General features: G+C 45.3%; 1 protein-coding gene across 7 annotated transcripts in view; it reads left to right on the forward strand.

The window, feature by feature from the left end:
- The window catches only part of SCAP (SREBF chaperone), a 70,461-nt gene that overhangs the window by 40,872 nt on the left and 4,995 nt on the right, over positions 1-24,594 (forward strand). For all 7 annotated transcript variants that reach the window (XM_075042705.1, XM_075042675.1, XM_075042696.1 and 4 more), the window contains 15 exons: positions 1,848-2,068; positions 3,671-3,776; positions 4,751-4,923; positions 5,625-5,751; positions 10,400-10,512; positions 11,402-11,496; positions 16,592-16,690; positions 17,127-17,345; positions 18,336-18,769; positions 19,466-19,660; positions 20,409-20,610; positions 21,466-21,581; positions 21,728-22,298; positions 23,488-23,573; positions 24,064-24,146. In XM_075042705.1, coding sequence (XP_074898806.1) covers positions 1,848-2,068; positions 3,671-3,776; positions 4,751-4,923; positions 5,625-5,751; positions 10,400-10,512; positions 11,402-11,496; positions 16,592-16,690; positions 17,127-17,345; positions 18,336-18,769; positions 19,466-19,660; positions 20,409-20,610; positions 21,466-21,581; positions 21,728-22,298; positions 23,488-23,573; positions 24,064-24,146 — 2,840 coding nt within the window. The remainder of the gene's footprint in view (positions 1-1,847; positions 2,069-3,670; positions 3,777-4,750; positions 4,924-5,624; positions 5,752-10,399; positions 10,513-11,401; positions 11,497-16,591; positions 16,691-17,126; positions 17,346-18,335; positions 18,770-19,465; positions 19,661-20,408; positions 20,611-21,465; positions 21,582-21,727; positions 22,299-23,487; positions 23,574-24,063; positions 24,147-24,594) is intronic.

A 24,594-nucleotide genomic window follows, 5' to 3' on the forward strand; every position in this document is an offset into this window, starting at 1 on the left:
ATGTGTAACTTTAGATAGTAATTTTTATATACTTGCCAATTACAAGTTAGAAGCAACTTGCTCCCAGGACGTGTGTTGTCTTCTCATTATCTCACCTTGGTGTTGCCCTTGATGAACAGTGATGCAGAATGGAAGCAAAATTAAACTTAGAAAGTCACCAGAAGAAAAGGACTTAAGCACTTAGACCTAAACCTTGGGATAAGGGCTCCCATTTTGGTGACGGACTCAGATATTTCAGGAAACATTTAACTTTGAGATAAATTCTGAAATTACCTCAGAAGTCATTGTGAAGTTCCTTGTTGTCTGTTGCTTTTGTCAGTATCAAAGTTAAGTGCAGCTGATTTTCTTAATACAAAAAAAGGCATTTTTTTATACTGAAGTACAGAAGGAGCTGAAGATTATTGACAACTGGATAGGAAACACAAGGTGATTATATTTTCATCAGCTGTAAGCTTGCTGAAACTCATCATTTGTAAAAAGTCAGAAGTGACCTGAAATTTGTGGTTTGCTCCAGTGCATGTTTTTTGGTATTACTCTGTCTCCACAACATACTGGTAGGGACATTAGCTGTGTCCTTTTGCTTCACAGATAAGAATGTACATAGGCTTATCTGCAATATAAACTGTTATCACTGTTATGTTTCAGAATTAGCTGAAGCTGAAATACAAAACAATACTCTTCCTGGAGCTATCATTGGAGGCATCACTGCATCAGTTCCTTTAAATTATCTTTCAGAAAGCTTTTGTTCCTATAAACACAGTATTTTCGAGCATATTTTCTAATACTTTCTTTTGATAGCTGTGACTTTTCTGGCTATCTTACCAGTGACAGGATATAGATTGTGGAGGGAGTTTTCACAAAGACATAACTCCAGTCATCATTGGTTGGTTTCTGTGTTTGCTCTTTATAGTCATTATAGAAAAAAACTCCTCTAGAGAAGACATTTCACAATAGGACCATAACGGATTTGTCTTCTGAAGCTACCTTCTCTGTAATCTGTGAGGCTGGAGCCAGGGAAGACTGGTCTCTTGTATCTTAGCTTAGCCTTTGTTAAATTTACCCTTCCTGTGCAAATACCACCAGTTGCCCATGTCATGCTGAGGGAAGTGTTCTCTTTTGGACCAGCAGCTGTTCCTTCTCTAGCCAAATAGTATGCTGACAGGTTTTTTCACTAAACCTTCACAGTCAGATCCTATTGTAAGCCCAAGTTGATTCTTGCTTGAATTACTAGTTGATAAGAATTATGTAATTGTGTTAAAATGAAGTTCGGAAACAAACACAAGTTCCATTTTTTACCAGTTACACCTCTATTAATTCCTGAACCTGTAAGGCATTTTCTTTTCCATACAATGCATAGGAATTCTGAAAACATTTTGCACAGTTGCAGATACTGAATCCTTTGTACATTTTAGAGCACTCTGTACACCTTAAATGATCCACCTCAGGAAGGCTAATAAAGATTTCTGTAAAATGTCCCATTGCATATGTGGAAAGAAGTATGCAGACAAGTTTAAGGTCTTTGAAGAAGAATTCCAGGGAGACAGTTTCCCTGTAGACTGGAGGTATCTTAAATGTGGAACTGAAAATTGTGGCACCTAGGATGGGTGAAAAGTGAAAGCTGTGTGGCCAGACAGTATGCAGAGAAATGATAATGGGGTTCTGGAGTCTGCACACCAGTTACAGTGAGATCCCAGTCTATGGCCCAAGGCTCTTGATCCTTAGTTATGAAGAACAAGAGCAGTAACATGGTGATGCAGGTCCTTGGGGTATTCATCTCGGCAGCTTTGCCTTTGTTTGTGAGAGTTGCAGCATGCAATAGCAGCGTCTAACTTTTGTTTGCATTTCAGTTCTGGTGTCAAAAGCTTGGAGGAAGTTTGCCTTCAGGTAACAGATCTTCTGCCTGGCCTCAAGAAGCTGCGGAATCTGCTCCCCGAACATGGCTGTCTGTTACTGTCTCCAGGGAACTTCTGGCAGAATGACCGAGAGCGATTTAATGCTGACCCGGATATCATCAAAACCATCCACCAGCATGAACCAAAGACATTACAGACATCAGCTACTCTCAAAGGTAAGATGCTGAAGTGCCAAAGAAGCTGTGAAAAATGCCTACAGCTTGCATTGCTGTTTTGTCCTTAGTATTCCAACATCTAGATTGCCAATATTACCAAATTGGGTGGCATTTTGTTACTCACAGCATCTGAAACAAAGCTACCAAATATATGTCATCTCTCATTTTATATCTGTATTTGAACTCAGTTCTGTATTTGTGGAAAGTGAATAATTCCACTCAGTCAGACTCTTTTCTGTAGGTGTAAAAATAGCAGGTCACTTGTCCAAGTCTTTTTGTTCCTCTTACTGTACATATGCTCTAGCCTATCTTTTTCCCTCATGCTATTGTCTGTCTTACTCAAAGGCTGCCTCATTGTCACAGATAAATGTACATTCATCCTGCTCCCTCTTGTGTGTTCACTGATAGTTGCTTGCGTATAGCCCGAGTTGACACTGGATATCATAAAAGTATTTTTGTCTCTTAATTAAAAAAAAAACCCCTCTGACCATGTCTGGGGTCATACTGTTTAGTGGTTCCATAAGGCCAGAGGAAATGCTGTTTCTTTGGTTTTAAAGGGACTTTGTAGATGTCAGGAAGCCTATAATATGACATGTCTGAAAAGGAGCTTTGTAACCCTAAAGTAAGTTTGTTTTAAAGGTTATTTTTTGAGCATCCAGCGCATGTGCATGCTGTGGTTTGGAGCACATGGAGCCTCTCTTTGAGAGCTCATTCGCAAATGAGATAGAAGTCCACAATGTCCTGGGAATTCCCGAGAACAGTGGCAGTGTTCATCATCATGCATATTTTTTTTTAAGTCTGCATTTTAGCCTGCAGGTTTAACAGAAGAGACGTAAATAGTCCTTTGCAATGCAAAGTCTTCCTAGAACCTCTGGTTCAGATCACACACTGACATGCACAAAAACAAGTGTCCAAGGTTTTCTTTGGCTGCATCCTTAAAGATAATGCCTGTCTCCTCTGTTGAAGGACAAATTGGGTGCCAGCTTGACGTGCCTGTACACTAACACACAGAGCATGGGGAGCAAACAGGAGGAATTAGAGGTGTGTGCAGTTGGAGGACTACAACCTCATCCAGCTCACAGAGATAGTGTGGGATAGCTCGCTGTACTGGAGCGCTGCTGTGGGTAGACACAGGCTCTTCAGGAAGGATGGTCTGGGGAACGAGGAGTTGTCCTGTGTGTGAGTGAGCAGTGGGAACGCTTGGAGCTTTGCTTGGGAATGGATGATGGGCTAGTTGAGAGCTTATGGGTTAGAATTAGAGGGCAGACCTTGTCTGCTATAGACTGCCCGGTCAGGAAGAAGAAGGTGAGGACAGACAGCTTCCCCACAGGAAGAAAGGTGTTTAAAGGGAATCTCCCATGTTTTAATTTCTGCCTATTGCCTCTTGTCCTGTCAGTGGGCATCACTGAGAAGAGGTGCTCCATCTTCTTTACTCCCCTGCATCAGGTATTTATCCACATTGATAAGGTCTCACTAGAGCACTGAGGAAGTGCTTCCTATAAGAACAGTAGTTCTCATTCAGCATTCCTCACTATGAACACCTCTTGTATCCTGTTTATTTTGTTGTTACCCTAATGCTTCATTTATACTGTGTTTTTGCAGATCTGTTGTTTGGACTCCCTGGGAAGTACAGCGGGGTGAACCTCTATAATAGGAAGCGAGTGGTATCATACACTGTCACACTGGGTCTCCAGCGATATGATTCCAGGTAAGGAGCTTTTAGCTGTGCTGTTTCGATATTAGGGATCCTTTGTTCAATTCTTGGCAAGTTTGCTGTTTTCTCTACTGTGATTGTTGTTATGGTTTTCTTTAATCTCCATTTTCTCATGTTTTAGAGTATTTTAGGATCTTCTGAACATGCTACAGAAAAACAGGGTGCCGTTTTTGGGAGAAAACTTACTGTGTTTTCAGGAAATAAAATACTATCAGTTCTCAGTTTCTTTTTTAAAAAAGTATATATAATACTCGAAGCTGCCAGTGGGAGTTCCTCTGACAATGGCTTCATCTGCACACAGAGCTGTCATTGTTGCAGCCAAGGCCCAATAGGTCTATTTTGACCCAGTTCCTTGTACATAGAGTGGTTTGCTTTCCAGTAAGCATTAATTCAATTGGTACCAACTGTGAAACCCCTTTGGCAGTGTTGGCAAAGCTGGCTTGGATTGAGTGGATCTGAGGACTAAATGCTCTGCTCAGTACTGCACAGAATTCCCCAGGGGATGCCTAGGACAGAATTGGCAGCACCGTAGTTGAAACTTGCTCTGTTGCTGCCCATGCAAGAACCTGTCAGCCTCAAGGACTGTCATGTAGCACCTTTCATCAGCTGTACTTATGTAAAATTCAGGGGATGTTTGAGACTGCAGCATATTCTGTTCCCCAGGGCCAAGATTTTGGATGATGAGCCCTTGCTTTAAATAGTTTTGCTGAGTCTTCACAGCTGTCTTTGAATCTTCATAGAAATCAAAGCCAGTGAGATTGCCACAGTACAGATGTGACAAATATGGTTTGGGCCACAGAGGAACGGACTTAGGAGTCAGGCCTAGAGACAAGCATGCTTTATAAGTCTGTGTGAATCTATGGAGCTTCTTCCTACTTGTTCTATACCCACCGATCTCCTCCTTGGAATTGTGTGCTGGTTGTTGGGTACAGTAGAGGTGACATCCTCCTGCTTGCTTTTCACCTCAGGTTCCTCAGCAGCCTCCGCTCTCGCCTCAAGCTGCTGCATCCCAGCCCTAACTGCACACTGCGAGAGGAGAACATCGTTCACGTCCACTTCAAGGAAGAGATTGGCATTGCTGAGCTGATACCCCTTGTCACCACCTACATTATACTCTTTGCTTACATCTACTTCTCCACACGTAGGTTTGTGGGGTGGAGAGCCTTGAGGGGAGAGCAAGCTAATAAGCCATCTGTACACCTGCTAGCTGAATATAAGTAAGGGATCAGTGGTTCAGTCCCTTTCCCTGGCTACAGATAAGGGAGACTCCTGTCCATAGCCCTGCAGTTCCCTCCTCTTGCAGCAGGAAAGGTGGTATTGAAATTGTACCCTGAACTGTCATGTAGAGAATTAGTAGTCCTGTTTATCTGATTTCTGCTAATTTGTCCCTTTTAGCCAGTGTGGTGTTATTCCTTGTGATGTCTTCTGAGGTGTTTTCTGTCTTCAGCAGCTTTAAATGCTATACTAATGGCATTTTTTCCAATTTAGAGAGACTAATTTGTTGTCAGACAGATCAAGTACATGTTCTGAGCGCGTGGTTTTAGACCTTACTAGCCACATTTAAGTAAGTTCCTTTTTTCATGCCTCAACAGTGCTGTACTGGAACTAGTTTGAGCTGCAAGCCATATATTATCCTCTGTCCCAACCTTGTTACAGTACCTCTTAACGTACTGGGACCATCTGGGAGCTGCATTTCAGACATTGAGACTGAACTACCATTACTTCTGGGTTGCAGGGTATTAAGCTACCTGCTGAAATAAGTCAGGATGAGGATCCCGTCTTGATTTTTTTATTGTCATTTTCTTTTGCTTGGTAACCGAGACTTTGCATTCTGTTTTTCAGGGAAGATTGACATGGTGAAATCGAAATGGGGTCTGGCACTGGCAGCAGTCGTGACGGTGCTCAGCTCTCTGCTCATGTCCGTTGGGCTGTGCACGCTGTTTGGTTTGACACCTACACTTAATGGAGGGTATGTTTCCAGCACCAAACCTCTTCCTAAAGAAGGGTAGATGGAGGCGAAATAATTTGAAAACAGCTGTTAAATGCTTAATCTTTAAGATCTAGTATTTTTCAAATAAGCTTTTGTGATATTATTTTCCACACTGCTCTGCAAAATTATTATCAGATGCTCTCCTGGGCTGAAGGGCTATGTGTTTCTCTGCTGGCCGGCAAATAGACCTGACTGGGTCCCAGTCTTCCTGGAGATGCCTTATTGCTTAGCAGTTGGCTCTTTCTGCCTAAAGCAGAACAAATTGTTGGGACAACATCTTATTCATAACTTGATTTCCTGGCAGCTAGGTAGGCTCTCACATACCTTCCTCCTGCAGTGACTTGTTGTAGCAGCCAGAAGGGCTTGTTACCTTTTCTCTGGCTGATGGAGGTTCATTACGTTTTACTTAGAAAATCCTTGAAGCTGGCAGAACTGACCCGTGGTATTTGTGCCTGGGAGGCTACCTGGGTGACTTTGCACCCATCACTGATAGTTGTCAGCTCTTCTTTTAACTGGGGTTTCTGTGCATGCTAGAGTTGGTGTTTGGGACTTTTGATGTGGTTACTGCCATGCGTTATATTTGTGTCAAGCTGAAAACCCCTAAGAAAGCTCTAACTGGCACCTCACCTACCTGAGTTCTACACACTGTTCATTTCTCATTAATTAAAGTTCAGTTCAGAATCTTTCTTTCAATTTTCAGATACCTTTCCTAAGTAGTTAAGGAAGTATCTGTCATTCTTCTTCCCATCTCCTCCTTGCGGCTGTACACCACAGACACAATAAAAAGTCTGACCCATGAGGGAGACTCCTCAATGCTGATGATAGTTTCCCAGGAGCCAGACCTAGCTGGAGGAATTCCTCTCCTGGAAGCCTATAAGAGCTATGAGTAATTGACTTCAGAAAATGAAATATTTGTTGTTTCTGGTTTTACTGCTGTGATGCCTTGGAACCTTAATTATGGATCAAGACCACGTTATTCTGTGAGCCAGATAGGATCCACTGGGAGTTTGTAATTTTAATGCAAGAAAAAAGGCAGTATTTGAATGCAGATACATGGGAGGAATCCAAGGGAACAGTTTTGGTTATTGCAATGACCAAGGCCTTTGTATACTATCACCCATACTGTTGTCACACAGAAGGGCTAAACTCATCTAGTTATTCCTCCTAAAGGATGGAAAGGGTTAATTCAGTCCTTATTTCTAAAAATAGTTTTCCAGCAAAATTTCTTTGCCTTAAAATGATTGCATGGACAGTTTCCTTTGGGGTTGAAACTTAATTCTTGCAATACTTTATAAATTATGTCTAATTAGATGGAAGACCCTTGGAGTCTGTGGTGATGGGGTCTGATGACACTGAGGTTTTTTTTACTTTTGGTGAGTGACTTTTTCCTGATTCCCCAGTGTCTGCCAGAGCACTTTCCCTCTAGTTACCCGATTCCCTACTGGGGACAGTGTTCTTGGTGCGTCACGTACCAGTGGCAACGTGCTAGGATTTGGCCAGCTTAGGGTGCAGAATCTGGTTAAACTTTGATCTGACTTTCAGCCTTTTTTTATCTGTTTTGTTTACAGCAGAGCCTTCCAGATGTGGGTGTGTTTGTTTTTAATGATACCTGTATTTATGATAAGCCTTTTTCCCTCACTGGTTTTTGTAAGGTATTAAAATAAAGTTTGTTGCTTAGAGATCAGTTTTTGCTTGCTACAGATATGTTATATAAACTGGACCTTAATCATTATCAATCAGCTTTTATAATGAAGTAAAATGATTGTAGGTGAGGTAGGCATTAGTCTATTTTCCAGAAAAGAAAACTAAGTGGAAATAGGTGACATGATCTATGCAGGATTTAAGAAAGAATAAACAGTGAAGTTGAGGAGAGTGCCTGGAGTTCACTGGAAGTGGGATTCCTGTATGCTGGTGGACTGGGGAAGTCTCTACATGAGTCCAGAGCACAAGCCACCAACCCACCAGTTGCCATCTCAGCTAGGTTAGAGGAATCACAATCTGAAATGATGAACTACTCCTTGTTGCCTATAAAAAAACTCCTAAACTGACTAGCTCAAATGTGAACATTTTCATTTTAGATGAGAGGCTGATGTGATATATTCTTAAATCTTCCAAATATTTTGGATAAACCAGAGGTTGTGTCTGTTTACAAGTATCTATGGAGTCAGAGAAGATCTGTTTTCTTTATGAGTTAACAGTGCTGTTTCTGTTGACTCTCTGCGATGCTTGATCGTGCTATGATGCAGCACCTTCTGGCATCAAAGTGATAAGTGAAGTGTAAGTGTTTCAGTAGATGGACATGATACAGCATCTCCCCTTGCTCTTCCTCTTGTAAGCTCTTTCTCAGTGCTTGGCACTGTATGGCAGAAAATATAACGAGGATCTCTTGCCATCTTCCTCACTCTGAGTGGGGACAAATGAACTGAGGTTTTGCAGTTGCAGGGTGTCAACAGCTTGTGTTTGTCCTGCAGAGTTGCATTACTCTTCAAGAGAAGCTAGTATCTCATTGCTTTTAAACTGCTGGTCATTTAACATGAAACTGCTGACTCTTCAAGGACTACTGAAACTCATAACCTGGGACTATTAGTTAATTATCTTCTGCAGTAGAATCTACAGTTTAAGTAGGACATAGTTGTTGAGAGAATTATGGGTTTTCTCTTCCCTATTTGTACTGCCTTCTGCAGGCTTACTGCAGCTTATCTGGAAATGGTGCTGGACCCCCTGCCTATTTTGCAGGACTCTGCATAAGGACAGGACTCTGCAAGGACTCTGCAAGAGCGTACCCTTGCAAATAACATGCTCTGCAGGATGGTGCTGTGCTGTGCCGGGCAGCAGAGCTCTTCCTCATGTTTGTTGCATTGTCTTTATTTAGAGATATCCATCCTTAAGGCTTAGAAAGAGCTTTTCTCACATCTGTCTCCTGTCTTAAAGTACTGCTTGGAGGAGTGACACAGGTTATGAACTGAAAATGCTTAAATAAAGGCAGGACTGAGTTGTACTTGCTAGATTTTGGATTCTTTGACATTAACAGGAAGTTGCCTATGAGAGGCTTATATATATTTGTGGTTTTTTTCACTCGCTATGGAAATTCACTGCCTGCACAGCTTTTGGACAGGAGGTGAAGGGACCAATGTGTTGCACAACTGTTAGAGCTAAAATTTGGTTAGGTTACCTGGAGAAGGGTGTGTGGAGTTTTTTTTTTGTTTTGGGGTTTTTTTGTAATCTGGCTTTCAGTGGAGCTCTTGCTGTTTCAGCTTGCTGTTTGTTCAAGGAATCAATTGGAATGAAGTAGCTGAGTTAGCAGTGGTTCCAGACAGATATTTTTCCCCAGCTGAGTTTGTAAGGTACAGGCTGCTGACAGCTATATGTCTGCAAACGTTGTTGAAGCCCATGTCAGATGGCCATAGGCAATCGAAAAGAGCGTTTGGGAAGGTGGTCCTTGGGGGTTATGGCAGGTAATGACAGAAAGCAGGAGGTGTTCTTCTGAAACCCTGTTGTTTACCTGCCTTGGCTGTTAGTGATATGCCAAAGGGTGAGCATGCATGCATGCACACACATTCTCCTTTCGGATCCATACGTACCAGCACAGCCCAAATCCATTACCCTCCACAATGAAAGCTTTAGTATTTTTGCTTAAGTATAGCTGGAGGGAAGTGGAGGGATTTACTATCTACCATGTTCTGGCATGGAACAGCTTTTTCTCTCTGATCCGGACTGCAAGTAGTTCAAAAGAGAGAAAAAAATTTAGGGGTGAGAAAAAGAGTTGAATGGATTCATGGTAGTGACCTTGGGTAGTCTTACTTTTCTGCTTGTGTATATTCTGAAGGAGAAATCCATTTCAGTGTGTTTTCTTGACTCTTGGGTAGACACTATCCCTGGCAGGATTTAGTTTATTTATGTACAAAGCATATGTACATTTCACGTTGTTCTCAGTATTGTGGCTTCTGAGCTACCTGGCATACTGGGGAACAGAGCTCCATGCATGTTAATTTATCTCCTCCCACCAAGAGAAGTCCCTTCAGGTGTCTCCTTCACTGCCCGAGACTGGGTTGCTTACAGCAGTTGCAAGGTGTAGAAGCTTTTGCCCACTGGGTATCTGAACCAGGCACTGCCCATGCTCTTGACTTGAGAATTAATTTTTTTTAAGTTTTGTTTAATGTAATGCTGAGCTGTGATTTATCAGGATTTTCACTGCTGATGGTCGGACATGCTCCCTGCCCTCTTGTTGTAATGCTCTCTTGCTGACTAATTATTACTGAATCTATTGCAGTGGTGTTAGAAGTCCATCTTTTTGATTTGCACCTCTCTGTACTAGATACTGGAGAGACTCTTTGAGGGGCACTGTCCCAACCCTGGGAAGCATTAAGACTAATTTAGTGGTGGTCTACAACAGCCATTTTCCAGAAAATTACACAGCTTTGCAAAAATGTTAATATCTCTCCAAAGCAGATGAAATACAGAACCCTTACCTCATCACAGTCATATTATGTGAGAAGGGATTTGGCTAAGAGGACTGAATAGTGTTTCTTCACCTTGACTCTAGGATGTGTATTTGCTGCTTAACTTGCATTCATCCCTTCTTTTTCACCAAGGATCTCATTCTCAGTTCTGGTTCTGTTTCCTCTAGAGAAATATTTCCATACTTGGTTGTAGTGATTGGCCTAGAGAACGTGTTGGTTCTCACCAAGTCAGTTGTCTCTACACCCGTTGACCTGGAAGTGAAGCTACGCATTGCCCAAGGTATGCAGCCTGCTCTGGAAAACTGTTAAGAGAGAGAAAATTAGGGTAACCCAAGGACTGGGAGATGGGGAATGATCTTAATTCTGGTCTATGAAGGAAACAAGGACTGTGTGTGTTGAATGTGGATTGTATTCTGTTAGTCTTTTTGTACTGTTCTTGTTAATTCCAAGAACTGATAAAAGCCTATAATTGTGGGCACTGCTCTTTAAGATTGTTGACAGAAGCGTTGGCTAAACAAGTTTAAAAAAGTGTTAGTAAGGGAGAGCTGTATCTCCTGGTATAGATATTTAGCACCTTGTCCTCTCGTGTCATGGATATCATAAGTGCAGTCCAAGGTCATATGAATTTCTGTTGAGTCTGTGACAAAATTATCTTCTCTATTATAGATACACTCTGTACCTGCATAAGGATTTGAGTGTGCTCAAACCATGGATAAATGGAGTTTGCAAACTGAAAAGATGTTTCTAAACATCAGGAAAGAGAGACTCTAGAGTGGTGCCTAGAAAAATCTACCTAGTTTTAAAAATACAAGTGGTTTGTATCCTAGATCAAAAACAGGACTCAATGGTCCTTTACACTTCTGAATCTCTGTATTGCCCTGTGCGGTACCCTCCAACTGCTGAAATCAGGACAGTTTTGTGAGCTGAGAGGGTCATCCTGAGCTCCCTTTGTAGTTAATGATAATCCTGCTAATAAAGACATTGGGCCTCTACAGTCCAATTTTTAGACTTAGATATTCAAAATAGGTCAGATGAATTTTAGTGTGAAAGTGCTTTTTTTGCCTGTTGTCTATAGATGCCTAATTTTAAAGAAGGGAAGTTTACTGTGCTCATGTCTGTCCACTAGTGAACAGTCTCCTTTTACCTGTCTTTGCACGTTCTTTCTCCAGGCTTGAGCAATGAAAGCTGGTCAATTATGAAGAATATGGCGACAGAGCTTGGGATCATCTTGATCGGGTATTTCACCCTTGTCCCAGCCATCCAGGTGAGTATGGCTGATCAGTTTGAGTTTGAAGGACAGAAGCTTGTAAGCACTGCAGGAATGCAGTGTGCAATATTCCCCTCCCCTCTTTGGCTGACTGGGTTAAGAGTCTGTTAGTGGGAAACATATACATCTATACAATGTGGATCCCTCCAGGAGCTGGTCTTCTATCCAGCAGCTGCCCCTGGATCCCCGGTCTCCCCAGTCGGGATCCTTCCAGTAGCTGGGCTCACACATTCAGTTCATCCAGTAGTTGGCCCTAGATCCTTGCTCTCCCCTGTTGCCTTACACATATACACACGCACGTGCAAGTGAGTCTCTCAGTCACCCCCCAGCCCCACAGTCCCTTGGGCAGTTGGCCTGGAGTCACTGGTCTGTCTGGTAACCAGCTCCTCCAAGTCTCACTCAGGGACACACACATACCTCGCTCCCAAGCCACTCACCCTGCTCACCAGCTGTCTGGCTCAGTAGTCACCAGTGATGACACACTGACACGCATACTCTGACGTGCTCCAGTTGCTGGTGACCCAGACGCATGGACTCCTGTGCCCTGTGGTCGCCATTCCAGTTGCTGGTGCTTAGACCCTGCTCGTTTCAGTCACTGGCACCGCAGACACTTGGGCTCCTACAGGACCCATGGGTTTGGAGAGCCTCTCTCATTGACTCATCGTGATGGCTGTCACCCCCGGACCGTGGGACTGATCGCTTTGCTGTGACAGCCCTGGGAGGAGCTGGAGCAGGGGCTCATTTCCCTCCCAACTGTCCATCCATGCTCCTTGTCTTTATGGAAATGAGCTTCCTATCACAGAACTTAACACTGCCCAGTGCCTTTGCTGTGGGGATGCCTTTATTCCAACTTTAAAGCCTTTTTCTGAGCTGGCTAATCCACCTTCTAAGTGGATGGAAGGGAAAAACAAAACCCTACTGCAGAATATCTGCTTTGAGAATTAGGGTGGACAGTCTGTCTGGGGCTCTTTCACCAGATTGACAAATCTCTAAGTTTTTACAACCACAGATATCACTATCTCTGTGTTACGGGTGGGTAAACTGAAACCTCAAGGTAGAATGCTCTGTCAGGGGTCACGTCATTGGGTCTGTGTTGCACTGAAAGTAGCATCAAGGTCTTCTGCCTCGCAGTGTGTGCCTTTTTGTGCTGCACAGTCCCTTTTTCAGGACTGTGTTTGCTGAGTTGTATCAGGAAGCTGACATAATTTGATTTTTGACCCTTGACCAAGCAGGACTTGTTCCTGGTGAGCTACATGAACAGAAGTACTGCCTAGAGAAATCCTCATCACCAATCCTTAGCACCTGTCCTGGTTTCAGCTGGGATAGTTAACTGTCTTCCTAGTAGCTGGTACAGTGCTATGTTTTGAGTTCAGTATGTGAAGAATGCTGATAACACTGATGTTTTCAGTTGTTGCTCAGTAGTGTTTAGACTATAGTCAAGGATTTTTCAGCTTCTCATGCCCAGCCAGGGCACCTGACCCAAACTGGCCAACGGTGTATTCCATACCATGTGACGTCCCATCTAGTTTAGGAACTGGGAAGGGGGGGGGCAGGGATTTCGCCGCTCGGGGACTGGCTGGGTGTCGGTCGGCGGGTGGTGAGCAATTGCCCTGCGCATCATTTGTACATTTCAATCCTTTTATTACTACTGCTGTCATTTTATTAGTGTTATCATTATCATTATTAGTTTCTTCTTTTCTGTTCTATTAAACTGTTCTTATCTCAACCCACGAGTTTTACTTCTTTTCCTGATTTTCTCCCCCATCCCACTGGATGGGGGGGGAGTGAGTGAGCAGCTGCGTGGTGCTTAGTTGCTGCCTGGGGTTAAACCACGACAACACCTCTGCAGCCAGACTTCAGGGAGGTGTCAGCCTGTTGTCTCTGGAAATTTCTAGCAGGTGCAGTCAGCAAGCGAAGGCAGGAGTACCCCAGCATCGACATAGTTGGAGGCTACTCTGGGCCCTCGCTAGGTGCTCGCTGGCCACATGTGACCTGCATGAAGAGGGGTGGGTAGTGTATATCCTTGCTTTATCATCAAGGACTCACCAGTAGAGATTGCAGATTAAAGCGTATTATAATCTAAGAAGATTAAACATTCAGGTTGGACTGGAGCATTGCAGGCTGAACTTCATAGTTCCTAAGCAAGAGAGGAGCTACAGTAGAATTCCCCAGGCTACAGCCAGCCACCTATTGTGGCCTAATTTTTTTTATTTGAAGCTGATTGCAGAGATTGCTCAGCTCAAACGCTGGCATGACCCATCCTTTAGGTCTAAATTGGGCTCATTCATACGGTATATTAGCACCTTTTGGCCTCTGTTTCATTGCTGCACTGCTGGACCTCAAAAAGTGAAGCCTGACAGTATCTGTGAAGCGAGTGTAGTGCCAGCAGCCCTGTCGTGTGGATACCGCTGGGACAGTTCACTTTCTTGTTGCACTCTGCTGTAGAGGAGCTTGCAGGGTGCACTGATTACAGGAGATAAAGGAGTGTGATAAAAGGGATGGGGCAGAGCCATATAACAGTGTCAGTAGAGCCATGGGGAAAAGTAATGCCAAGCCCCCACCCCCATGTTATCTCTGTTAGAGTACTCCTGTTTATTACAGTGTTTTGACACATGTGATGACATCCACTGTCTGCCCTCCATGTGATCCTGTCTTTCCTTGAATGCTTGCTTTCTCCAGAGGAAGAATCTTGCAGGGATGCTGTCTGTTAAAGACTGACGGCTGCTCTGCTGGAATCTGGTGCATGCCCCTTATCTTAGTCCCTGAGAATGAAGGACACTGTACAGATAATGTTCTGTACTCACGTTGCAGAGTCCAAGGAATCTGGCAGAAAGAGAGCCAGGCTGCGTAAATCTGGCAGGGACCTTTGCTCTAGGCTGTCAGAGGGAGCAGTGCAGTGCTGGGGTTGTTCGGGTGCTATCTGGTATAGGGAATAACAGAAGAGGGAGGCATTTCTTTGCTGAAGGCTCTCACCTGCCTCAAGGACTGTAATGGGTCTTGTCATTTTTCTCAGTTACTCCTTGGCAGCGCAACTCATTTAGCAGAAGGGAATTTTCTGTGTTTTCCGTGACTCTCCTTGTCCTCAAATAGAGTTTGGCTTCAGATGAGAATTGTGCATCCACTTTAAATCCCTCGTAATTGTGAGCAGCAGTGAAATCCTCTTGCCTTGCATTGCAGGTGGGTAGAGACCCCTCTTTTCCTGGCACAATGTCACTGCTGATGGTCCCAAGATGCTGCAGGGCTGCGTGCTGAGCACTCGTCCTGCGCTTTCCATCTTTTATCCCCTACCTTGTACTGAAGTTCACACACCAATAGCCGAATCCTGCACCCACTGAAATCACATTGGGTTTTGCCATAGGGTGTGCAGTATCCAAGTATAAGAAGATTTTAGATTTCCAGGGCTAGAAGCTTCAGATGTCTCTAATCCTGAGTGGACGTATTAACAGAATTAGTATCTCTCTATGCAGACCCTGCTGTTTGTGGAGCCTGTGCTTGCCAAGGTCTGGGTGAAATCCAGATGGATGTTGCTTTCCTTCTGGTTTTCTCCTTGAGAGAGGAACCTATGTTGTGTTTTCATCCCTCTGCTCTCAAAACCTCCTGTCAGATGTTGGGGAAGGGGCTAAAGAGAAAAAACTGATCAGAACCTGCTTCCTTGTGCTGCTGTTGCTGGGAGGTTTGAGGAAGGGCAGCTGACCTGGTGTGTTATCTCATTTCATATCACACCAATTTTTTAAATAACAAGCAGTTGATTGCTTATGTTTTGAGAACAGTTTGGACAGGATGGGGAGGCTTCAAGGTTTATTTGGAGATTTTGGATAGCCTTTCACGCTATCTCTTTTCATTTCACTGTGCTGATACTGGCCTCCAGCCTTGCTCAAGAAGCCGGGGCAGATGTAGGGAGGAGCAGGACAAAAGAAATTAATGTCTATGCCCTTCCTTCCCCTTAGGTGGAGGTGTCCTGGCTTGGTCTGCAGGTAGTGAGCATGGCACCCCGCCAGCAGGCAGGCAGTGAATAGCAGTGGGTGTTTGCCAGCTCTGTTCTGCAAGTGAGGGCCAGAATCTTTAATGTGTTGTTTAGCCTAAGGTTTTTACTCCTGCTTACTTTCAGCTTTCTTGATCTCTCCACATTTACTTGATCCTTTTTGGGTCCTGACAGGTCCTGACAGAAATTGGTACCTCCAAGGGAAACAAGATGCCTCTCAAAAAATATTTTAATTGTGTGTTGCTGTGGAATTTTGAGTGTAGTGGGGGAGGGGGAATGGCACTTAGCACTAATGGGGGTAAGAGCGTGCATTTGTTTTATAGGGATGATCTGGGAGTTGACTGCATTTCTGCTGCTGGGCAGAATCTTTTAATCCTTATTTCTGCTGACACCTGCTGGAGAAAGTGGAGCATTACAGGAAGTTTAGGAAACACTGGCTTTTGCAAACGTTGTTCCCCATTTATTTGTTGTTTAGAAACCTCTGAGACTGGGTAAGGGACTTCTCTTCCAGGGGCGTAGGAATGAAATTTGCCCATCAAACATACATTAGCCACAAGTGTAATTTAAGCAGAAATGGTTTACCTGGGACCTTGAAGACTGGCTACGAACAAGTAGGCAGATGTACAGTGACTTCAGTGGTCTGTCTTTGGTTGGAGAGTGACTGATCCAGTTCCTGAGCAACCTGTGTTCCTGGACGAATTTTAAATCTGAGCTGAGGTTTATTGGTAAAGTGCAGGAAACTGTCACCATTGGAGGCTGTTTGTGATTTGAACACATGGGCAGGCGGCTGAGAGCTCTGGGTGCCGCCCTGCCACAGCTTTGTGAACTGGGAAAACATCCTCTGCTGGTTTTTCCTATGGTGCTTTTGATGTTTTATGGCTGAGAAGAACAAAGAATGCGAATCTGAATAAATATGCTCTTGAATTCTCACACGGACTTTTCTAGCACTAAACTCTCAACTATTACAAAATATCGGTAATAGGATTTGTCAGTAAAATAGTCAGGCCTGCGCTCTGGGGAAAAGTTTGCTGAATTTCCTTTTTTCTGAAGTCAAAATATTTACCGTTGTCTCCGCAGCTACCATAGCTAATCAGTGTGTCCTGTCTGCAGGAGTTCTGCCTCTTCGCTGTGGTCGGCCTCGTGTCTGACTTCTTTCTGCAGATGTTTTTCTTCACTACCGTGCTGTCCATTGACATTCGCCGTATGGAGGTAAGGAAGGGCCAAGAACATGGAGTTTTGCCTTGGGCTTTCCTTCTCTGCTATTGTGGAAGGATTAAAGGAAGCACACCCTGTGATTTCACTCTCTAAGCAGAAAAGATGGAGCTGTAAAAGTTCTGGGGCAGTACTTGCTTGGTTACACATACACAGGGACTGGGGACAGGACGCTTGAGGAAGCAAGACACCCCCAGGTATATAAACATGCAGATTTTGGGTAAATGGGCTGGAAGGAGCCACGGTCACAAACACATGACCATGGCTGGGCGAAGAAGAGAGTGTGTGCTGGAGAAAAGCTGGGACAGATTGACTTGAGGGGGAAGGTGGGAACTCAGACGTGGGCATGTATCAAAGATAGCTGTCTCTGTACACATTTCTCTTGAGGGACCTCATCACCATGGCTCTCACACATTTGCTTTTCTCTCGGCAGCTCGCTGATCTGAACAAACGGTTGCCAGCAGAAGCCTGCATGCCCCCAGCAAAACCTGCCAGCCGCTCTCAGCGCTACGAACGCCAGCCAGCTATGCGACCTGCCACCCCTCACACCATCACCCTGCAGCCATCGTCTTTCAGGAATCTGCGCCTGCCAAAGAGGCTGCGGGTGATTTACTTCTTTGCCAGGACCCGGCTGGCCCAGAGACTCATCATGGTATGCCACGTGGTGTTTGTTATCTGGTGCCCCTTGCTGCTGGACACTAACCCAACCCAAAAAGGCTTCTGGGGCACAAAAAAAAAGCCCAATATTTTCATGCATCCTTGTTCCCCTGCAAGACTTATGCTGCCCCATGGTAAATGCAGTTCAAGAAGTACTTCCCTAAGAACATCGCTCTGCATGCATTAACTCCAAGGCTCTGCTGTTTGCATGATGTTTGGGTGGTAGTGGATAATTTTCTGGTATTCGCTTTGAGACAAAAATCTGCTTTTATATAAGCAGGTTTTCAAAGACTGTATGAGTGGAGAGAGAAGATTTTTGCAGAGCAGAAATCATGTTTTGTTCCTGCAGATAATGTGGACTAAAGACTTGGAACTATCTTGCTACATGAAAGACTAAGGCTTTTCCTTTTGTAGGTGTAACCGCAGTGATTACACCAGTTACTGCCCCTGCTTGTACCCCCCATCTCTATTTTGGATGTCTATAATGGAAGTGGGGAATGTGTGTGCTCCTCAGCTCTACAAACCACAGCCCAGTCTGTTACAACTAACACTGATGGCAGTTTAAGTTAAATTAATACATCAGTCTGTGAACTGTGGCTGCTGCAGAAGGTCTTGCAGAGTTCATGTACCAGAACCCTGAATTAAGCTTTTCTAGCCCTGTTTGAGGGTGGCAGACGTGCTGGTCCCAGCTGCCAGCAAGGAGTCTCTTCCCTGCTGTGCATTTGTGTGGGAGAAGTGGGGTTCTTGCCATCAGGTTGAGTTGGATGGCTCATGAAAAAGTAGTGTTCAGTTTTTGTGCTTGCTGTGTGACCTCTCCCACTCCTCCTGGAGGATAAGTGTCTGTCAGGAGTAAGACCATAACTGAGTGCAGGGCATATCCTTGTTTGGGATGTTGTTGATCAGCTCAGACAGCTGATGAGGTGTTGGAGGCAGAGTGTGAAGGCCATGTACTAAATGGACTTGTCTCTTTGCTCATCGTGTGTAGGCCGGGACAGTGATCTGGATTGGAATCCTGGTTTACACGGATCCTGCTGGTCTCCGCACCTACCTCACGTCACAGGTCACCGAACAAAGTCCTTTGGGTGAAGCAGGTCTGCCTCCTATGCCTGTTCCTGGAGGGGTCCTACCTGCTGGCGACCCTAAGATTGATCTCTCAGTCTTCCCGTCGGACCCTATACAGCTGTCAGAAAACCAGACGCAGCCACGTGAGCAGAAGTCAGGGCTGGAGTCCCTGAGCAGGCTGGAGACAAACCAGCACACTTGGGCCCAAGGACCAGAGGGCAAAGGGAATGGACAGACAGAGCTTGGAACTGAAGCAGAGGTTACCTGGGGAGCAGAGGATGAGGAGATTTGGAGGAAGCTTTCCTTCAGACACTGGCCATCCCTCTTCAGCTACTACAATATCACTCTGGCCAAAAGGCAAGTGGGCTGGCATTGCGTGCCGCAGGCACTTTGGAAGATTGACCTCAGTGTTTTTCTTTCTTCTGTTCTTCGTCTTTCTGAGTTAGATAATTTGTGTTCCACATGGCTTACTCCAAATGTGTCTTCAGGAGGAGACTACTAAACAGGCTGTCCTGTGCACTGCAGAGGTGCCAAACTCTCCAGGGCTGTTTGAGAATAAGGGTTGTGTTTCTCTCTGTGCTTGTGGATTCGGTTACTTGCTTGTTGTTTTCCTACACCCTCGAGGTGATGTTTAGAATTTTGTAAAACAATATATGATCATCTGTAAGTGATGGGGATGGCCCATGTGAGGAATAGAGAGACATCTGAGCTGAAGAAACTTCTTGGTGAGATTTTCTGGCCTGCAGCATACAGGGAACTGGACCAGATCATTATAACCTTACTTAAATCTGTGTGATACATTTGAACTCATCAGTATTTCATTCCACTGTTGGCTCTTAACCTCTCCCACAGAGTTGAGGGTTAAGACCTGGGAAATATCTTTAGAGAAAAATATTTCAAAGGAGGTCTTTAGTTGAGAATACCTAAAACTACTGGACTGAAAGTATGTACTGAGACCTACCTTGGCTTCTAATGAGAAGATGAGCTATTAGGATTTTCGTGTCTTTTTGTGTTTGTTGTTCCTAAGCTATTCTCATCTTTCCATTCCTTCAGATACATCAGCATCCTTCCAGCAATCCCTGTCACGCTATACCTGAACCCACAAGAGGCCTTAGAAGTGCGGCATCCCCAGGAGGCTAACCGCTACCACCCCTTCTTATCTTCAAGCAGTGGGAAGCTGGATGCTGAAGCTCAGCCTGACCAAGCTTCATCCAAGCTGCAAGGGCACCAGGATGTCACTCTTTACAAGTAAAAGAGTCCTTGATACAGCCTTCTGACCATGCCTTAACTCCCTTGGAGACACGGGTAGCTCTTTGGCTGTTTGGTTCTTCGCCTGGTGGGAGACCAAAAAATATTTGTAAAGCTTCAGTGCAAAATCCTGCAATGCTCGAGACACTCTAGCTCAGCTAGTGCAGCATTAAATTATCTCTCCTGGCACTGTTTTTCTCAGCAGCTGAGTTCCCTGGCAGGAGAGGGTGTGTGCATCCCAGGTTGTTAGCACACATGATGCATTACGGGGTTTATCACTGGGTAAAAGGGATAGGAGTTCGTCTTTGGGAATAAATGTCATGATTCAATAATGCTTTATTGGGTGTTAGATCAAACTCTCACGCATGCAGGGACCTTCCTTTCCTATTGAGAGGATGGGCACACAGCTTGCTGTCTGAATCTGCAGTTCTCCTTTGGCTGTGTTGAATGCACTTTATATTATCCCAATCCCCATCTAGTGTTTTTCTTACTGTCTTAATCGCTGTGTACTTTTCTTATTGAAAAGTCTGAAAATCTTGTTGAAATTGACATTTCCCATTAAAAAAAAAATCCTTAATTTTTCCAGAAATCACTATAGCTTATTGGAAATTTTTCTCAGCTGAAAAATCTAGACCAGCAACGTGTGTAATACTTTCACAGTATTTTTCAAATTCTATCCGTGGACTAGTAGTTGGATCTTTTATCTCACCTTCTTTTTGTCTTTGTGTCTGTTTGTCTCTCCCACCAGGGTGGCTGCTCTGGGTCTGGCCTCCGGCATTATCCTGGTCCTCCTGCTCTTCTGCCTGTACAGGGTGTTCTGCCCCAAGAACTATGGGCAGAATGGGCTCTCGCACAGCAGGAGGAAGAGGGGGGACCTGCCCTGTGATGATTATGGCTACTCCCCACCTGAGACAGAGATCGTCCCCTTGGTTCTCAGAGGTCACCTCATGGTAGGTTGGACGGGTGCAGTCCTTACAATAAAGGCATTTTACTGACTTGCGCCACACATCATCTGTTTTCTTTGGTTTATTTAAATACCAGCTATGCAGCCTTAGCATAATGTAGCCATGGAGGCTAACATCCGGGGCGAATGCTATATATTGTAGATATGTAAGACATTGTAGCCTGAAGTTTCCTGTAGGACTTTTCCATTTCTTCCTGAGGCTTGCTCTGAGCTTTTTGCAATTGTGGTTATTTCCTTCTCTGTGTAGCCAACTGTTGGCTTTTATTGGCTGGGCTGATCCAGCCTTCTTTGCTGGGGTAGCTCTAGATTCCTGATATGTAATGCCTACTGGATCCTTTTTTCTTTCTTCCCAAAAGTTAGTGCATAGGTTTGGGCTGTTAAATATTGTTTCCAGTGCTAAAAGCATCCATGGGTTTGTACAGAAGTGCGCCGCTGCTCTGTTCACTCATTTTTTCCTTGAGGGGAAAGTTGTTTCTTCCCATTCTGAGATGAAACAAAGCGCTCGGGCATCCAGTCAGATGGAGTTTGAAATGCTGTGCCATATCTTCCAGAGAAGCTGCACCTCTGTTCCTGATGCTGCCATCTCTTTGGGCCGTACTTTGTCAGGGAAAGGGAAGACAGACCGAGTCTGTCTGATTTGCAGCAGTCTAGTGCACATCTAGGACTCTGGGCAAAGATGTACTCACGTTCTCAGAGTATCTCTAGGTTGCTAAGCCAGCCACGTAGTTTTGACATAAAATTTATCATCTCTATAGTTCCTCAGCCACACGCGAGGAGATTGTCAGAGTCCAGAGGCCTTGGTGGTGCTACGTGCTCAGCTGTGCTTGTTCTTCCTTCCCAGGACATCGAATGCCTGGCTAGTGATGGGATGCTGCTTGTCAGCTGCTGCCTGGTGGGCCAGATCCGTGTGTGGGATGCTCAGACTGGCGACTGCCTCACTGTTATTCCCAAACCAAGGTATGCGTTGTCTGTACTAAGTCATTCAGCTGTGGGCAGGTCCCTCCACAGTCGCTGCTCAGCAGCTGGCGCAAACCCCTCTGTGAGAAATCAGCCCTCTCCAACAGTAGAGGTGGGAGGACTGACCTTTTATTACTGTGTTTTAGGTTGCGAAGAGACAGCAGTGGCATCTTTGATTACCAGGAAAGCTGGGATCATAGTCCGGATGGGAAGAATGGTCTGGACGACTCTTTTGAGAACAGTCACCAGCTCAAAAGGATGCTCAGCCCCCCCCAGCCTCCGCTTTTCTGCGACCAGCCAGACCTCACGTCTCTCATTGACACAAACTTCTCTGAGCAGGTGAAGGTGGCCGAGTCAGAGACGCGGCTCCGTGCTGTGGGCAGTCGTCAGAAGGAGACCGGGTATGACTTTAGCAGCCTGGTTGGTAAAGTGTACGAAGAGCACGGCACCTCCAACTGTATGAACTTCACTGGCCTCTCAGCCCCGCATGGACAGGCTGGCTTCTGTGCGGGGAGCGGCAGTCCCCGCTCCCTGCGCTGCGGGACCGAGGAGGGAGGCTGCAGCAGCCGCAGAAGGAGCCTGGGGGATGAGTCCTTTACAGGATTTGACAAATCGTCACCGCTTCCTTCCTGGGGAGGAGACTTGGAGAGCTCTGTCTGGAGCCTGGACCTGCAAGGGAACCTGATTGTGGCTGGCCGGAGTAATGGGAAGCTGGAGGTGAGGAGTGAGGCTCAGTGCCAGCCCGGGCACTGGGTGAGCTGCCAGCAGCTCTTTAAGACTGAAGAAGCTTAAAGATTGCCATGTCATTAAGTAATACTGCTGGTCAGTCATGAAATAAGGTAAAATGAATAGGAATTCTACAGGAGTGATACAGGTTTTGAAGCAAATTTTAATTGGAAATTTAAATCTCCTCCAATGAGAAACTTTTAGAATTAAGTTAATTTCATTTTTGGAAATTAAGTTAGAATTTTCCCTTCAAAGTAAATGCAGGGTTTTTTTTAAACAGATACATCCTGAAATAGCATTTTTAATGATTTTTGACCTGTGCTGCATGTGAGTGGCTCTCATTCTTCCCAACAAAGAGGGAAGGCCAGGCAGGAAAACAGGCAGGCCACTCCCATTTTTTTTCTTTGTCCTTTAAGTGTGCTTTTGAGCTCAGATGCCTTCTCCTGAGCAGCTACCTTGAGACACTGACTGAGTTTTGCTGCTGAATCTTGTCTCCAGTCCACATCACAATATTGCTTCAAAATCCAGTACACTTCCAGCTCAGAACAGGGCAGATGTGGGGCTGACCGGGAGTGAGGAGGGGTGCTGCAGAGCTGGGAACGGGGGGGCATGCAGCAGGAGCCTGTGCTGTCACAAGGTGTGTGTGGTGCACTGGGGCTAGTGTTCGTTGTGACCCTAGTAAGAAAGGCATGCAGGTTTTGAAGTATTAATTAAAATAATATTTATTGGCAGTTAACGCTAGAAGGAAAAAGGATAGTGTGATCTTGGGTCCCTCCCACTGCAGGGAGCCCCACGTTGTGCAGTGTTGGTCAGACCTCCCGTTTGAGCAGGGCACGCCGTGCAGATCATGTCCGTGGAGAGGTCGGCCAGTGCTGTGGTCCTTAGACCTCTTACGGGATTTTCTTCAAAGAAAAGAATTTATCATTTCTGCTGTCAAACAAGACGACGTTCACTTGAGAACTTGCTGCTTCACTTCAAGATAGATAGTAGGATATTGATGATTGTAATCACTAGTGCCAAGTGGGAGCTGCCTCCAGGCTCCTTTGTCAAGATCAGACAGCTAAGGGGGCCCGGGGATACATGTGGCACAACACAGGTTAGCCGTTACATGGATCACCAACTCCTCGATGTACAACGGTTTTCTGGTCGGGATCACAGCAGTAACCCCTTCTCCTTCCAGGTTTGGGATGCGATTGAGGGGACCCTCCGTAGCAGTAATGATGAAGGTCAATCTGGCATCACAGCGCTCGTCTTCCTGAACAACAGGTAATGGTGTTTGTGCTCGGTGATCTGGAGCGGGAGAACATGTGGTGTAAGCCAGGACCCCAGCCCTGACCCTCCTGCCGTGGAGGTCGAACAGCTCGAGATGGCAGAAGCTCAGTGCGGAAGGCTCTTCCTTCCCATGCATCCACCTCTCAAGCTGGGCATGGTGGAGCGAGCTTTCCTGGGTCCAGGTCTGTTCTGGCAGCTGCTTCCTCTTCATACAGATACTCAGTCTTTCTAGTAGCTGAATATCCAGAATAATTCAGGGCTGGTGTGTGTGCTGTTATTCAAGAGGCACTGCCACCTGCCAGTTTATTCTGTGATCTGAGCTTAATACAATTTTCAAGCCCTCTTCCTTACAATCAGGAGTGCCTCCTCACAGGGGGAGCCTGCGTGGTTTGTGCTCTGCCTCGGAAGGTGTCTGGTCTCAGGGCTCCTCACGCTGTGAGAGTGGGGAAGGCCCTCTCCTCATGTGCCTGTGTTTCTCCCTCAGGATTGTCGCTGCCCGGTTGAATGGCTCTTTAGATTTCTTTTCGCTAGAGACACACACGTCCTTGAACCACCTGCAGTTCCGAGGTAAGCAGGCGTCCGAGCGTGCTGTGCGCTGCCCTGAGCTCCTCTGAGCCTTTTCCTCTTCCCTTGCCTTCTTGCAGCTGACTCTTCCTCACACCCACTTCATAAGCTGTCGTAGTAATGCTCTGTTCCAAAACACCCTGTGCTGCAGGATGCTGAATCAGCTGCTGTGGAGAGGCAAGGAATACTTTGGGAGTTCCCTATGCAGGGAGAGCATCTCGAGTGCTGGTTTTCTCCAGTGCATAGGTCTGGAGGCTGAGACATGCGTTCCAGGGTCAGCTCTGCCCTGTACCTCTTTCCCACTTCTCACTTATTTTCTCCTTCAGCAAGGTCAGCCAGAGTGCTGAGTGTTGGCTCATTGGAGGACCAGGTTAAAATTCCTTGAAGTTCAGCATCCAGGCATCCCTGATACTGCACCATTTCTGGGTGATACTAGTCTTGGAGCGTAAGG

This window comes from Buteo buteo, chromosome 2 (assembly GCF_964188355.1).
Source record: "Buteo buteo chromosome 2, bButBut1.hap1.1, whole genome shotgun sequence".
Classification (NCBI taxonomy): domain Eukaryota; kingdom Metazoa; phylum Chordata; class Aves; order Accipitriformes; family Accipitridae; genus Buteo; species Buteo buteo.